Source organism: Suncus etruscus, chromosome 5 (assembly GCF_024139225.1).
Source record: "Suncus etruscus isolate mSunEtr1 chromosome 5, mSunEtr1.pri.cur, whole genome shotgun sequence".
Taxonomy (NCBI): Eukaryota; Metazoa; Chordata; class Mammalia; order Eulipotyphla; family Soricidae; genus Suncus; species Suncus etruscus.
This window is the reverse complement of record NC_064852.1, coordinates 7035049-7049967: the sequence shown is the minus strand read 5'-3', so window position 1 is coordinate 7049967 and position 14919 is coordinate 7035049. Positions and strand designations below refer to the sequence as shown.

Here is a 14919-nt window from a genome sequence, read left to right as displayed (position 1 = left end):
TCTTGGGTCAGCCTCCCTCCCCGGGTTATAGGCGAACCTGCTCTCGTTTTCTCTTGCCACTGTAACAAATTACCACAAGCTTGGTGGCTTAAAAATTCCATGAATTAATTGTCGTACAGTTCTGTGGTTAGAAAGTCAACAAAGGTCTCCCAGGGATAACGCTGAGGTGCCAGAAAGGGCTGCATTCCCTTCTGAAGGATCTTGGGGATCTATTTTCTCACTTTTTCTAACATCTAGAGATCCTTTTCCTTTTCCTCCATCATCCAAACTGTCAGTGTTGCATCTTTAACTCTCTCTGCTGACTTTCTCTTCCACGGTGAAGGGCTCTGACTTCATCAAGCTCACTCTGCTTATTCAGGATGTTTTACTTTTCAAGGTCAATTTATTAGCAACCCTAATTCCATAGGTAAAATTCTCACAATTTTTCACATAAAAAAGGTTGTGAACATCAGGGTATGTGCATCTTTGGGGAAGGTTTTATTCTCCCATACATTTCTGGCTCCCTTGAGTTGGGACCACAGGGGTTAGGGGAAGGTAACTACAATAGAGTCAGGAAGCCAAAAAATATGTATCCAATGGTCTTATTTATTTTGGGCTTCAGAATTTGAGGTTGAGATAGGTCTGACTATAATAAAATATTGAAAGACGCTGCGATCTGCTAGAAAATTTGTATCCCATCCACAAAGAAGTAAACAAGAAGTAAACTCATTGGTGCTCAGGGAAGACTAATGTGACTGGAAGTCACATAAGATGACTTAACACTAGGGAATTTCTCCAAAGAGACTCTGTCCTTTATGCCAATCAGGCTAGTTACTTGAGGGGTAACTCAAAGGATAATGTTGTGGCAGAGAAAAGGTGGATATAAAGGATTTAAAAGCATGTCTCTGTGCCTTCCTCACCCAGTTAGTGTATTTAGAGTATGGAGCATGGCAAGAATGTGGTTGAGCCGAGTCTTGTACATGGAGTGTATGGTTAAGTTTGTTCTGTTTTGTGTTTGTTTTGCTTTGCTTTGAATGCCAGAGCTGTTTGTTAAGATTTTATTGGTGACAAAGGAGCTTAAAAACAAAATGACTAGGGCCCAGAGAGATAGCACAGTGGTGTTTGCCTTGCAAGCAGCCGATCCAGGACCAAAGGTGGTTGGTTTGAATCCCGGTGTCCCATAGAGTCCCTTGTGCCTGCCAGGAGCTATTTCTGAGCAGACAGACAGGAGTAACCCCTGAGCAATGCCGGGTGTGGCCCAAAAACCAAAAACCAAAAACCAAAAACCAAAACACACACACACACACACACACACACACACACACACAAAACGACCAGATTCAGAAGATCTATTGTGTTGTAAAGATGCTCCCTAGTGGGGAAACAGGCTGTAGGAAGGCAGGCAGGCACCAACCAGGCAAATGTTCTGAAGAATCGAACAGGGTGTGTCCTAGAACCCTGCAAACCGACCCAGAACACATCGCAAAGCCCTGATAGGAGCATGGTGAATATGGATCAATAGGGTCTGGCACATATGTCTAGCTGGTGCATACTGAATGTGGATAACCGAGTAGCACATTGTTTCTACTAGCCGGTTTTTCTCTGGCTGTAATAAGAGGCCTTTAGATTGGTCCCAATATTGCCTTCTAATTAGATGTCTCTCGATTGGTTCCTTTGATTTACATGTTAAAAAGATGTTTCCCTATTGCCTCCTCATCTGCCTTTTCCCCCTTCCCTTGGGGGTGGACTTTGCTTTTCCCAATTAAAGCTGCTTTGGAGGCCTAGAGGAGAAGCTGCCATCTTGGCTCATGGTTCTACACAACTGCCTTGTGGGTGAACAGCTTGCAGTGTGAGTTCCTGGCCTGCTTCCCAACCATGTGTGAATTATTTCCTGTGTTTTAATTGCTGCCAGACCCACATCTCTTGTCCTACCCATATTGGGGCCATCTCCCTCTCTGGGGATTATGGAACACACAACCCATGATTTCACAGCACATGGTGGATGCCTGGTGAGTGCGATTGAACACTCTTGGCTGATGTACAATCATTTAAATAAAATTGCACCAGGACTACTTCCTATTATCTCCAGATCTTCAATCACCTCCCTCAGATCCTCATAGTCTTGGGGTGCTAGAGAAGAGCTTTAGGTATTATTCCTTCTGTCATATAGGTGCATGAACAACAACTTGATGGAGGTAGCCAAATAACCTCAAGTTACCATGTGGCAAGGCTGAAGAGTATGAGACAAAAGCCAAGATAAACCACACATCTCTAATGATGTGTGTACAGAGAGGCCCTGGTGTACCCCAGAAATAAAAGGGAGTGGCAGACAAGGACTAGAGGAGATAGCAGGTACTTAAGCTGAAAAGTAAAGGTCCAGCTGAACATGTCTTTTATGAAATCAATGCCCTTGATCCTAGATATTAAGGAAGAGGAAGAAGACAGAAGACATAGTTGACTAGAATTAAATGTCTACTATCCAAAGGATGGAGCAAAACAGAAATAAAATTTAATTTCAGAACCATGATCTGAATTTAACTGGTTGTACTCCTGAATTTGTGTGTCCTCACATATCATACCACATGCCCCAAAATACAAAGTTATTTGGGTCACATCATTTTACGTACTTGGGATATTTTGTAAATTTCAAATCAACACTAGTCACTTTCTTAGAATTTTCACAAAACCTATGAGACCACAAGTTATTACTGATCTCTTGAAAAACATAAGAAAAAGGATTATGTAGGTCAACAGAGATCTTCTTGGTTCACCAGTGACCAAGTTGGAGCACAGCTCAATTGACTCAAACTATTCTTCTGTTCTATGTTCTTCATTGCCAAGTACACTCAGCTGTACCAGAAAATCACTGGGAATGACTCTGCATATCAATACTATTGGAGTCCTGCTCTTAAACCTTCATACTACCATCTAAGAGTGAGACCTTAAAAAATCATCTCATTTTTGGAGCTCCATTTCTTTCTCAAGGGAACCAACAGTTCGGCTTTGCTGTGAGGATAATTTACTGAGTGCAGACATACTATGAAAACTCTAAAGTGTTCTGAAAATATAATTTACTTTCTTTTGTATTGTTATTTTTTGCCATCTGGGCTTTTGAGAAGATGGGTTGTAAGAGAAAGTTCCTCTTCACAGGCATGATGGAGAGTCTACAGAGAAATGAGAGACTTGAATTTCTGTGTAAAAGAGGGCTTTGTCCTGTCTTTTGTAAAGGCACGGAGGACTCTGCATTACATCCACTGAGCCCTGAAATTGCAGCTTTAACATTAGATCCTTAATCTAGAGAAGAGGGTCTTTGACAACCTCATCAGACTGTAGGAATTTCTCTTAACCTTCAGGGAACAAATGTTCTTTTTCTTTATCTTTTTTATATTTTTTCAGTTACATTAATGAGAGGAAAAGACACACATGCACATCTCTATAGTCTAACATTTTCTTCTTCTGGAACCTCTTTCTTTAAGGATAAGAGGCTTAATTAGTTCAGAAAAGTAAACTGATGGGGGGAAAAAAAAAGGAAAAGAGGAAGATGATCCTTCTACAAATAGCAACATCATGCCTCAAATAAAAAGCACAAACAACTGTGCCATCTTTTTGAGTTGTTTGTCTAGTGACTTCATGCTCTAAAACAGGGGTCTTCAAACTTTTTAAAGTGGGGGCCAGATTATGGTCTCTTAGAGAGCTGGAGGGCCGGACTATATGAGCTACTAATTCCTACTCACACTGCACATATCTTATATAAATAAAATGAAAACCATTTATAAATAAACAGATCACGCAGCAGTAATTCAATGGGAACTGTGGGCCTGCTTTTGGCTAAAGAGATGGTCAGGGGCCGGGTAGGTGGCGCTGGAGGTAAGGTGTCTGCCTTGCAAGCGCTAGCCAAGGAAGGACCACGGTTCGATCCCCCGGCGTCCCATATGGTCCCCCCAAGCCAGGGGCGATTTCTGAGCACATAGCCAGGAGTAACCCCTGAGCATCAAACGGGTGTGGCCCAAAAACAAAAACAAAAAAACAAAAAAACAAAAAAACAAAAAAAAAAAGAGATGGTCAATGTCCGGTTCCATATTTGTCACTGCCAGCCGTAACAAGTGATGCAAGTGGGCATCGGTTAATCTTGATCTGGTTGGAGATTTCAGATGTTTCATTCTTGAAAAAGCCTGTTCACAGGCATAAGTGCTACCAAAGATGGTTACCATTTTGAGTGCATGGTTCCTGATAGTTGGATATACACTGAGTGTATATGCTGGCAGGTATCTTAGCAACCAAACAGCGCTCACTGCTGGCGGGCTGGATCAGACTCCTCTGCAGGCCACATGTTTGAAGATCCCTGCTCTAAAACATGGATAAACCTTCCTACTACACAATGGTGCTCACTTTCCCGATAAGCAAGAAAGGTGGGACTTGAATGATACGAAGTAGACAGTCACTGATGCACACTGGCTTAACATCCATCCCCCACTTTTCTGTTGCTTGCACCCTACTATTCTCTGAGAACCCACACTTTCCCACCAGTCACAACCTGCACTTTAGGTTCATTCATTCATTTATTTTTTATTTTATTTTATTTTATTTTATTTTATTTTTGTTTTTTGGGCCACACGGTGATGCTCAGGGGTTACTCCTGGCTATGTGCTCAGAAATTGCTCCTGGCATGGGGGACCATATGGGACGCGGGGGGTTGGGGGGATTGTACCACGTTCCGTCCTAGGTTAGCGCATACAAGGCAAACACCCTAACACCCTACCACTTGCGCCACCACTCCAGCCCCAGGTCCATTAATTTAGATTCTGCTACCATATGGTCTGCACTCCATTTATGCGTGATTCCTGCAGCAGTGTCTGGGCTTCTATCTGAGTCAATGTAGTTCACTTTGGGATCTAAATTAATCTAAACTAAGTTTTTGTTACCCAGAGAGTTAATAATTTAAGCCAAAAATATTCCCATGCTCTAGAAATTTTTTTTTTGTAACAGTTCACAGGTAAGTAACTAACTTATCAGTATAGGTGTTTGAAAGTATGGTAAACTGTCTACTGCACTGAAGATGCCCCCCCCCCCCAGAGCTCAGTCTGCCATGAAGTACATGACTAGTTTCAAACAATATTTAAAAAAAAAAGTTGACTACATATTCTATTACTCCCTCCCTCCCTCCCTCTTTTCCTTCCTTCATATTTTACATTTTTTCTTTTTTCTTTGCACTTGCCTTCTTTACCTCGCTTCTTCCTTCTGTTTCCTTCTTTCCTTCTTTCTCTTTTTCTCTTTTACTTTCCTTCTTTCCTTCTTTCTCTTTCTCTCTTTCTTTCTTTCTTTCTTTCTTTCTTTCTTTCTTTCTTTCTTTCTTTCTTTCTTTCTTTCTTTCTTTCTTTCTTTCTTTCTTTCTTTCTTTCTTTCTTTCTTTCTTTCTTTCTTTCTTTCTTTCTTTCTCTCTCTCTCTCTCTCTCTTTCTTTCTTTCTTTCTTTCTTTCTTTCAGTCTTTCTTTATTTCTTTCTTTATTTCTTTCTATCTTCCTTCCTTTCTTCCTTCCTTCCTTCTTCCTTCCTTCCTTTTTTCTCTCCCAATTTCCTTTTTGCCTTTTCTTTTCCTTCTTTTTGTTTTGTTTTTTGTTTTTGTTGTTTTGGGCCACACCCGGCGTTGCTCAGGGGTTACTCCTGGCTGTCTGCTCAGAAATAGCTCCTGGCAGGCATGGGGGACATATGGGACACCGGGATTCAAATCAACCTCCTTTGGTCCTCGATCGGCTGCTTGCAAGGCAAACGCCGCTGTGCTATCTCTCTGGGCCCTTTTTTCCTTCTTCTTTTTTTTATTCTTGCTTTTTCCCTTCCTTCGTTCCTGTCCCATCTCCCCTCCCTGCCTTTTTCCTTCCTTTTTTCCATCAATTTCTTAATCTCCTTTAATCTTTTTCTCCTTTCTGTTTTATTTGCCAAGATGAAATCTATCATAGTGTTAAGCCAAGTCAATAGATTCAGTCAGTTCTATTTTAGTTTGTGGGTTAAAATTTATTTGGAAAAATTTTATAACTTATTACAGATGATAGAGTACATGTAAATACAGAAGAAGTAGTGATCCTGAGATAAAGTCAATTTTCTCCAAGGGTGAAATAGAAGAAAATGCTTCCCCAAAGAACTGAATCTGGAAAAAGATCCACTTGTTTGCTCATGGACTAGGGAACAATTTACTCTAGGCAGAAACAACAGCATGGGCAAAGGTTTAGAGGCATTAACTAGGCACACATGTTCAGAGAATGACATCTAATTAGTTCATTTGGCTCCAGTGTAGAATGAAATAAAGTGGTAAAGAGACTGAAAAGAAGCCAAATCAAAAGAGTGTTAAATGCCAAGCTCAGCCTGTAGGACAGTGCTTCCCAAGTACTTTCATTAAGACCCAGCCACCCCTTCATCCCCCCCCCCAAAGGTCCAGGCCCACCCTCAACACTCACATGTACAAACTCATTTAATCGATAAAAATCATGTTCCTCTGTCTAAGCCCCAAATAGAGATTCAAAATTTCTGCAGTAAAATCCTGATGCTACATTTTAAGTTGATCTCAAACAAATCAACTTCAATAAACGACAAGGACCCTCACAGGTCTTCATCCCACATTTGCTGCTCTGGATTCATGCAAACCAGGTTGCCATCCATTCACACCCACCTTTCCAGTCTAGTCTCCCTGTCTTCGCATTGGTCACCTCCACCCTTCGAAGGTACTTCTGTGAAAGTACCTTCTCTAGGCACTTCTCCAGGTACTTTCAACAATCTTAAATTACAGCTGAAACTTTATCTTCTGGGAAATTCATTGTTTATGTATTTTTTAATAATTATTTATTTAAGCATCATGATTACAAATGTTTGTAGTTGGGTTTCAATTATACAAAAGAACACCACCCCCCATTACCAGTACAACCTTCCCCCCACCAATGCCCCCCAACTCCCTCCTCCATGACACCCGGCCTGTATTTGAGACAGGCACTCTATTTTTCTCACTCATTACCATTGCCATGATAGTGGTTGGTGTAGTTATTTCTTTAACTGCGTTACCACTCTTTGTGGTAAGCTTCATATACCATGGGCCTGTCTTTCCAGCCCTCATCTCTATTGGTATTATTACCATAATGTCTTTTATTTTTATTTTATTTAATCCCACAGATGAGTGAGACTATTCATTGTCTTTAAAGATAAAAAAAAAAAAGCAGGGACTATTTCACTCTTCAATTTACTCTAAGCTACAGTGGCCAGGGATTCTTCAGGAACTGTAGCAAGATAAGGCCCCAGACTCCTAGGATTTCCTTCTAGTCTACTAAGTAATAGGATAGGATAGGCTTACCCAACCCATTTTCTCATCTATAAAGATTAGAAAACCAAGGCAGTCCATGGGCCACCAGACACAATGGTTGGAGCTTTGAGGAGTGGAATCCTCTTTGCCCAGATCTGCTGGACAAGAATAAAGAAATGGGGTCTCTAATTATCAGCCATCTTTATGGCCAATGGGTACTTACCACACATCCGGAGGAATCCACCTGTCGGTCAGACACACACTTGAAATTTCGAGTGCATCCCCCATTGTTACGAGAGCAGTCACGAACTGGCCCGAAGGAGGACAACAGATCGTTGATGGTTTCAAAGTATGTGGACAGCATTGCTTCTTCCCTTGGGAAGAAAAAGAAGGGTTAAGTTACAGAGAAACCTACATCATTGTATTAAAAACTTAAATGTTTATGCATTACATCCGAGATATCACTGTGATATTTGTCATCAAGAAAATGATACCAGTGAGTATTTTAAAAAAATATTGTCAACAAATTTTAAAAAGCCCTCAATGTAATACTATCACAGGCCTGGTGTTTCAATTTAATGGTGATAAAATAAAACACACTTCAAGTTGTGTACCTTTTATTAACCCTCATTATATTAGAAGAAATTTATGATATTTCCATTTCATTAGAAATGAACTGTGACTCAGACAACCAAAGCACTTTTCTTGTAAGGCGGCATGCCTGAAGTGTGTGCCAAGTTTCATTTGAGTTGAAAGAGAAAGATCTTCACGGAACCGTAAATCACATTATCTATGTTTCTGCGAGTCCTACAACTTTTGACTACAGCTCTGAAAATGGGCACATTCCTGTTGCTATAGCTGTCTAAATAGCAAAAAACTTTCTGAGTCTATAAAAGGTCAGTGACTCAACCCAGATAGCACCACCATGAACAGCAAACAAAAGACAAAACACAGGACTGCTGACCTAGAGTTCAAGAATCTTGTGTTTCATACTATTGCATCAAAGACTCACTGTTAAGGGCCGGAACAGTGGTGCAGTGGTAGAGCCTTTGCCTGACACATGGCTGACCTAGGATGCACTGAAGTTTGATCCCCTGGCGTCCCATATTGTCCCCCAAGCCAGGAGCGATTTCTTTTTTTTTTTTTGGTTTTTGGGCCACACCCAGCAGTGCTCAGGGATTACTCCTGGCTGTCTGCTCAGAAATAGCTCCTGGCAGGCACGAGGGACCATATGGGACACCGGGATTCGAACCAACCACCTTCGGTCCTGGATCAGCTGCTTGCAAGGCAAACGCCGCTGTGCTATCTCTCCAGGAGCGATTTCTAAGCCCATAGCTAGGAGTAACCCCTAAGCATCACTGGGTGTGGCCAAAAAAACCAAAAACCAAAAACCAAAAAAAACAAAAAAACAAAAAAAAACAAGACTCATTATCAAATCAGGTTGGACAGAAGATGAGTAAATGAGTAAAAAGGCATGTTTTTTCTCAAATAAAATTCTCAAAAGATAAAACTTAGGTAGCATAAATTAATGGATATACCCAATTTCTATAAGATAAAGAGCTATACAGGGACATTTCTGTTTGTTGTTTTTCTGGATAAAGGGTCCTGAATGCTTTGATACTGGAATATGGAGTCTGCACGGGGACCGCAATAGCAGAACTATGACCACCAGTAGCAAGAAAAGGTGCTTATCTTGTTTAGCCATGACTCTAAATTGTGGAATTCAGAGCTATGAGAGAAGGGAGGTGGCCACAAAGCATGCTTACTACGATCTTCAAATGTCCTTCATCCGTTTTATCCTTCCTTCCTTCCTTCCTTCCTTCCTTCCTTCCTTCCTTCCTTCCTTCCTTCCTTCCTTCCTTCCTTCCTTCCTTCCTTCCTTCCTTCCTTCCTTCCTTCCTTCCTTCCTTCCTTCCTTCCTTCCTTTCATTTTTTCCTCCTTTCTTTTTTTGGGGGAGGGTCACACCTGGTGGTGCTCAGGGGTAACTCCTTATTATGCACTCAGGATTGACTCTGGCTAACTCAGAGAACCATATGGAATGCTGAGGATTGAACCTGGGTCAGCAGTATGCAAGGCAAATGCCCTATCTGCTATATTATCACCCTGGCCCTGCAGCTTATTTTCTTACTACAATTTTATCCGCTACTGTCAATGGCCAGTGAACTTGGCCGTTTCCAGCTTTAATTAGATCCCCCATTGATCAATAGTCTTCATTACTTACAGAAGAAAAATCTAAATTAATTCCCTTGGCATGCGAGACTCTTCATGATCTATTTCCTGCCTGACTGGCCAACGACTTTGACCCTGCCTTCACAGGCCTATCTGCTAGCACCGTTTCTCTGCTTAGTCCCTGAGCTCTCAAGCTTGGGGTCTGTTTTCTTTTCCTGAAAGCAGACTCAGCTATACAAAGTTGCTTGCAGTGGCTCTATTGAGAACCTTCTGGAGACCCAGATGGAGTCAGTGAAGGAGGGTTTGACTGTGGTAAATACCACATGGCCTTGAAGTCTTGGGTAATCATGAGGGGTCCTTTGGCCTTTTGTGGATATCCCTGATGAAGACAAGGGATCCAGATCCCTTTGCATCACCAGATCAGCAAGCTACAGGCCAAGAACTTACTCCTGGAAGGGGGTCACCCTGGTCGAGATGGTTTTTCTGTGTCTGAAGAAACAGGCAGCTTAGTGTATGTCATAAGCCAGAATCTAGGGCTAGATGGTTGATCTCTTGAGAGGCAATGTGGCTGTCTTATCTCCCCCCTCTCCTTTTCAAATCCTTACTAATGCCCTCACTTCTTTTGGGGGTGTTTATCCTTTACCTCTTTCCCTGGCTACATTCTAAAAATCCCATAAAATTATTTAAATTTCCTTATTCATTCATGTATTAATCATGGATAAATTACTAAGTACTTACTAGTAGTCAAGAACTATGTCAAGTAACAGGGCACAGGTACAGCATTAGATAAAGCTCTTACTGGCATAGAGCTTTCTATTTTTTTCTTTGTAAAACCTTCTTTACTTCCTCCAATCAAATTAATTTTTTCTCCCTCAGAGTCAATTCTTCACATATAATATCCCATTGATCTTAATCATTCAGCTCTGTGGTTTCCCAGGGAGAATTTAGCTGTTCTGAATGAAGGGGTCAAGATTTATCCATAGCTTTTTAGCACCCTGCAAAAGGCCTGGTAAGAACTTTTGCCAAGATTTTCTGGTAGAGAAGGAAATTCAAAAGTTATTTGGTGATATGGTATGAGATTCTATGGCAGGAATGTTTGAATCATGGACAAGGTTTAAGGGAAAATGTTGGTAAGTTGGAGTGGATAATGGGGGGAAACAGATGGGAAAAGAGAGGTTTAAGGAAGGGGCTCTGACTAGACTAGAACCTCCAGTTCATATTTGGGGGAGTGCATTCATGCTATGTTCTGGCCCTGGTAATGTATCCACCCATTCAAGTCACTCTTTGCTTAGGAACAGGACAAGGTCAGTCAGCTGGTGAGTTCAACACTTGCTTGGAGAACTGAGTTTCTTCATCATGGCAAAGGGGTCAAAGAGATGATGAAGCCCAAGGTCAAACCTTGGAACCTGGATCTACACTGTCCACAAAAATGATCACAGATGGGAGGGGCTTGGGGATCAAGCAGTCAGAATGTCCCCATTTCCTTCCTCTGAGAACATCGCCTGGGATGAAACAGGATGTTCCCACAACCTGAATACGCTATTGGAGAAGCGATAAATTCCAGCAATGTTGTGTCCAGATGGGGATTTCTCAAGTTGGGGTGTGTGACCTACTGGTAGAGCCTAGATTGTCCTAGGATTGAAACAGGTCTTTACATAAAAGTTTTCAAATGATATGAAGCATCAATGACATGATGGCATCTCCTATCAATCAGTAATTTTACTAATAGGATGATTAGTCATCTTCAATAGGACACATCTTCTCTACTACCCCTCAACTTGCAAATATCATGCCAGACTTTCCATGCTCAAGGATCTGAGCAGAGGCACAAAGGAGGAAATGTAATGAAAGGTACAGATTATCCCTTACTTCCTACAAAGTGACATGAGTGTGACAAAGAAAGAGAACAAATGGTCCTAAATTAAAACTCTTAGGAGACTTGTCACTTTTGAGTCATGGAAAAAGTTGGGGATTCTGGGAAGGCATTAAGGCTAGTAAAATATTAATATTCTTAGGGGGATAAGAGAAAATACAAGGTGAGTAGAGATCAAGATAGAGGGGGGAACTATAGAGAACAAGTAAGCAAGAAAAGTGATAAATACATAGAGAAATGGCTAGAAAGAGGCAAAATTAGTCATTTAGGCAGGTGTTTTTTTCTGTGTTCTTTTCCTGTCTCCCATCTCATTTTACCACTTGCCCCATAATTTCATCCTATGACTCTCATTTATGTAATTTATCTATAGCACCCCTTGGACTATTTTGAGGGTCCACAGGAGGCCTGGTTGAAAATACTGATCTAGAAGATAGATAGGAGGATGAATAGATGGATGGATGAGTAGGTGGATTAATGATGGATGGACATTTAGATGAATGAATGAATGAATAGATGAACAGAGAGATAAGCAGAGACAGAAACAGAAGGAAATAGAGAGCCATACCCCTTAAATAAAAGTTACAAAAAGGAAGATTGACAGAGAGGTATTTAAAAAGAGGTTAAGAACACAGAACTAGGTTAGGAGGAAGAGAAAGGGAGAAAGAAGTCAGGAGTAAGTAACAGATTCAAAGAGAAGAAAACATGCAGGTAAAACAGAACAAGTATATCTTGGGTAGAGAGGGGAGAGGAGGAAGAGAGGCAGAGAAGGGAGGAAGGCAGAAAGACAGAGAATCTAATTTAAGAGATGACATTGTGTGAGTGGAAAAGACCACACACAAGACCAGGAGCAAAGGGAAACAAAGACAGAAAAAAGAAAAGCAAACAGAAAAAATTGGCACCTTCCAATGGGGTCTAGAAATAGCACAGGTCACACTGATAAGGAGGTCCCTTAGCACTTCAAAGGATCGATTCAGCCTAAATAATCCCCTACAGGATAGGTAGGTAGCTTGTTTGATCAAAACATAAAAGCCTGGCTGGGGAGCAGTGAGTGAGTCTTGAAAAGGGTTTGCTTCAGGGTGGGGAAGGGAGGGAACTGGTGGACACAGTTGTATGAAAAGCTTGAGACATAACCTTCACAGCAGGACTCTACACTTACCCCAAAAGCTGAGTCCCAGGCTGGGCCTTAGACCTTCTATTATAGTAGGGGAAAAGGGATCAATGAAAGAGCTTCAGGGTGGTACAGATGTAGGGGAAAACTGGCACAGCCTCAGGGAGTCAGGAGCCCTCCAAACTGATGAGAGCATCAGTTTTGCCAGAAAACCAATTATCACCAACATCACCTCTAGTCTCCGATTTCCTGAGCACCTGTAACGATTCCTGGCTAAGGTTTACTCAGGAGGAATCCACTGTCCTTTCACTGCATAGCTGCAGAATGTGAAGCTTGGAAAGACAGCGCTGCCCTGGTTCATACAGACGTGAAGGACTGAGGCCAAGTGTGAATTTAAGATCACCAGATGCCAATATTAAATCCAGAGTTTTCTGTGTGCCATGCACCGGCTTGGCACTGTAGAACTATGGCTCTGTGCCTTTGGGCAAGTCAGAACTCTCTTAAACTAGAGCCCAGAGAAATTGATGTGTAATAAGTCCCCTTGGGGAACTCAGAGGAGGAAGAACCAGAGGACCAGAACTTACTTGACCCTGGTCTATTCACCCTTAGTACTGCTTTCTTTTGGGTTTTGGACTTGACCTTCCGAACCTCAATTCATACCAAAGGGGGGAACCTTTATACCAATTCAAACCAAAGTGGGGAAACGTGGCACATCATTAAGTCAGAGGACAACTCAGAATAAGAGACTGATTCTTTATGAGTCCAAGAAACAGCAGGGTTATACTTTCTCTGTGGGTTCCGGGGCAGTATGGATCATTCCCCCCTTGCCTCTGCAAGGCCTCAGGCAAAGTCAGCCTAGCTAGGCTTGCAGTGACTGTGGCATCTCTTCAAATCCGGTATTTCTGTATTTTCCTTTGCTTAAAAACACACCATGCATTCTGACCTTATCTAAATTCTGCAGAGAACTTGTTTCCAAACAAGTCACATACTGAGGGTCTGAGTTAAAAGTGTGTGTGTGTGTGTGTGTGTGTGTGTGTGTGTGTGTGTGTGTGTGTGTATGGGGTAACGGGAGGGGAAAGAGGAAATAACTCAACCCATTGACTGCACACAGTTCACTGGGAAGGTCACACAGTAGACCAGAGCCAACACTAGAACACCTTGGTCTTTGGTTCCTAGTTTAATATTCCCAGCACAGCGTGCCACTCTGATTCCAGCCTCTGCCTGTTGTAAAGTGATAGTCACCAAGTCTGCAAAGGATTAGCGAAAGGACCTCCAAGAAGACAGTATCCAAGACAGTGCACTGCACTTCCACGCAAAAGGAGAAAAGAACAACTTGAGTACATTCAAGCTCCAGGGCTTTTCTTCTAAGTTCTCCCACCCTATCCTCTAAAAACTGGGGTCAGAATCCATAGAATACAGAGTTGTCTTTGCAAGCCACATCACCTCTCTCTGTTACTCAAATGCTGCTTTTGTGCAGCAGAAACAGCCCCAGGCGATATCAATAATAATGCCAGGAATGTGTGGGCTGTTTCAATAGATCTGCCTTACAGAGAGAGGAAGAAGCTGTTTCCTGGGTCACCTGGGAAATAAACCTACATGGAGATTAACTAGGTTTATTGGACCTAGGGGGATCCAATACTAGAACCTATATTCTTTCACCTCTATGGGGCAACTTTTGAATCTCAGTCTTCTCATCTGTAAACTTGGGCACGTTGTCTATTTCTTAGCCCTTAGTTGGATGGAGCGCTCTAGGCTAGTAGAATGTTGCCAGAAAGCAATGACTTGAGGATCAGAGAGACAATACATGGCAGGCATTTTCCATGTGCAGGACTGGCCTGATTCAATTTCTGGTATGTTAGGTTACACCTTATTTTACCTAAAACAAAAATCATCCCTGGTTCCTTTGTAGGTTTGTTTACCACTTGGATTTCCTGGAAAACAGAGATTGTCTTACTAGGAAATTTGGGAGTGGCTTAGGATAGCCTATTTGTCCTTACATTGTCCATACTGGCCACAGAGGGGTGGTTTCTGGACTCAATAAAAATGGCAGGGCCTGGAGAGATAGCATAACAGTAGGGCATTTGCCTTGCATGTGACCCTCTTGGGAGGAAACTGTTCAATTCCTGGCATCCCATGTGGTCCCCCAGCCTGCCAGGGGCAATTTCTGAGTGCAGAGCCAGGAATAACCTCTGAGTGCTGCTGGGTGTGGCCCAGGAAACAATCAATCAATCAATAAAATAAAAAAAAATGGCAGTTCTGATAGGCAGTGGGCTGGAGCTATGAGGTAGAAGACTGCCAGGCTATAAGTGTTTCACCTTCAGCCTGGTTTGGATTATTCCATGTGAGACTCTAATTCAGACTCATTCACCCAGGGTGATTTCACATGGGTGATATATGTGATTCTACAAGCAACTCTAGGAGTAGCTCCTGAGCACAGAGTAAAGAGCAATCCTAATACCACCAAGTTTGGCCCCAAACCCCCAAACCACCTCCACATTTGAGGAATA

At 42.0% G+C, this 14919-nt stretch overlaps 1 protein-coding gene across 3 annotated transcripts in view; it reads right to left on the bottom strand.

The window, feature by feature from the left end:
* The window catches only part of ASTN2 (astrotactin 2), a 1116661-nt gene that overhangs the window by 464384 nt on the left and 637358 nt on the right, over nucleotides 1–14919 (bottom strand). For all 3 annotated transcript variants that reach the window (XM_049774120.1, XM_049774121.1, XM_049774122.1), the window contains one exon: nucleotides 7485–7635. In XM_049774120.1, coding sequence (XP_049630077.1) covers nucleotides 7485–7635 — 151 coding nt within the window. The remainder of the gene's footprint in view (nucleotides 1–7484; nucleotides 7636–14919) is intronic.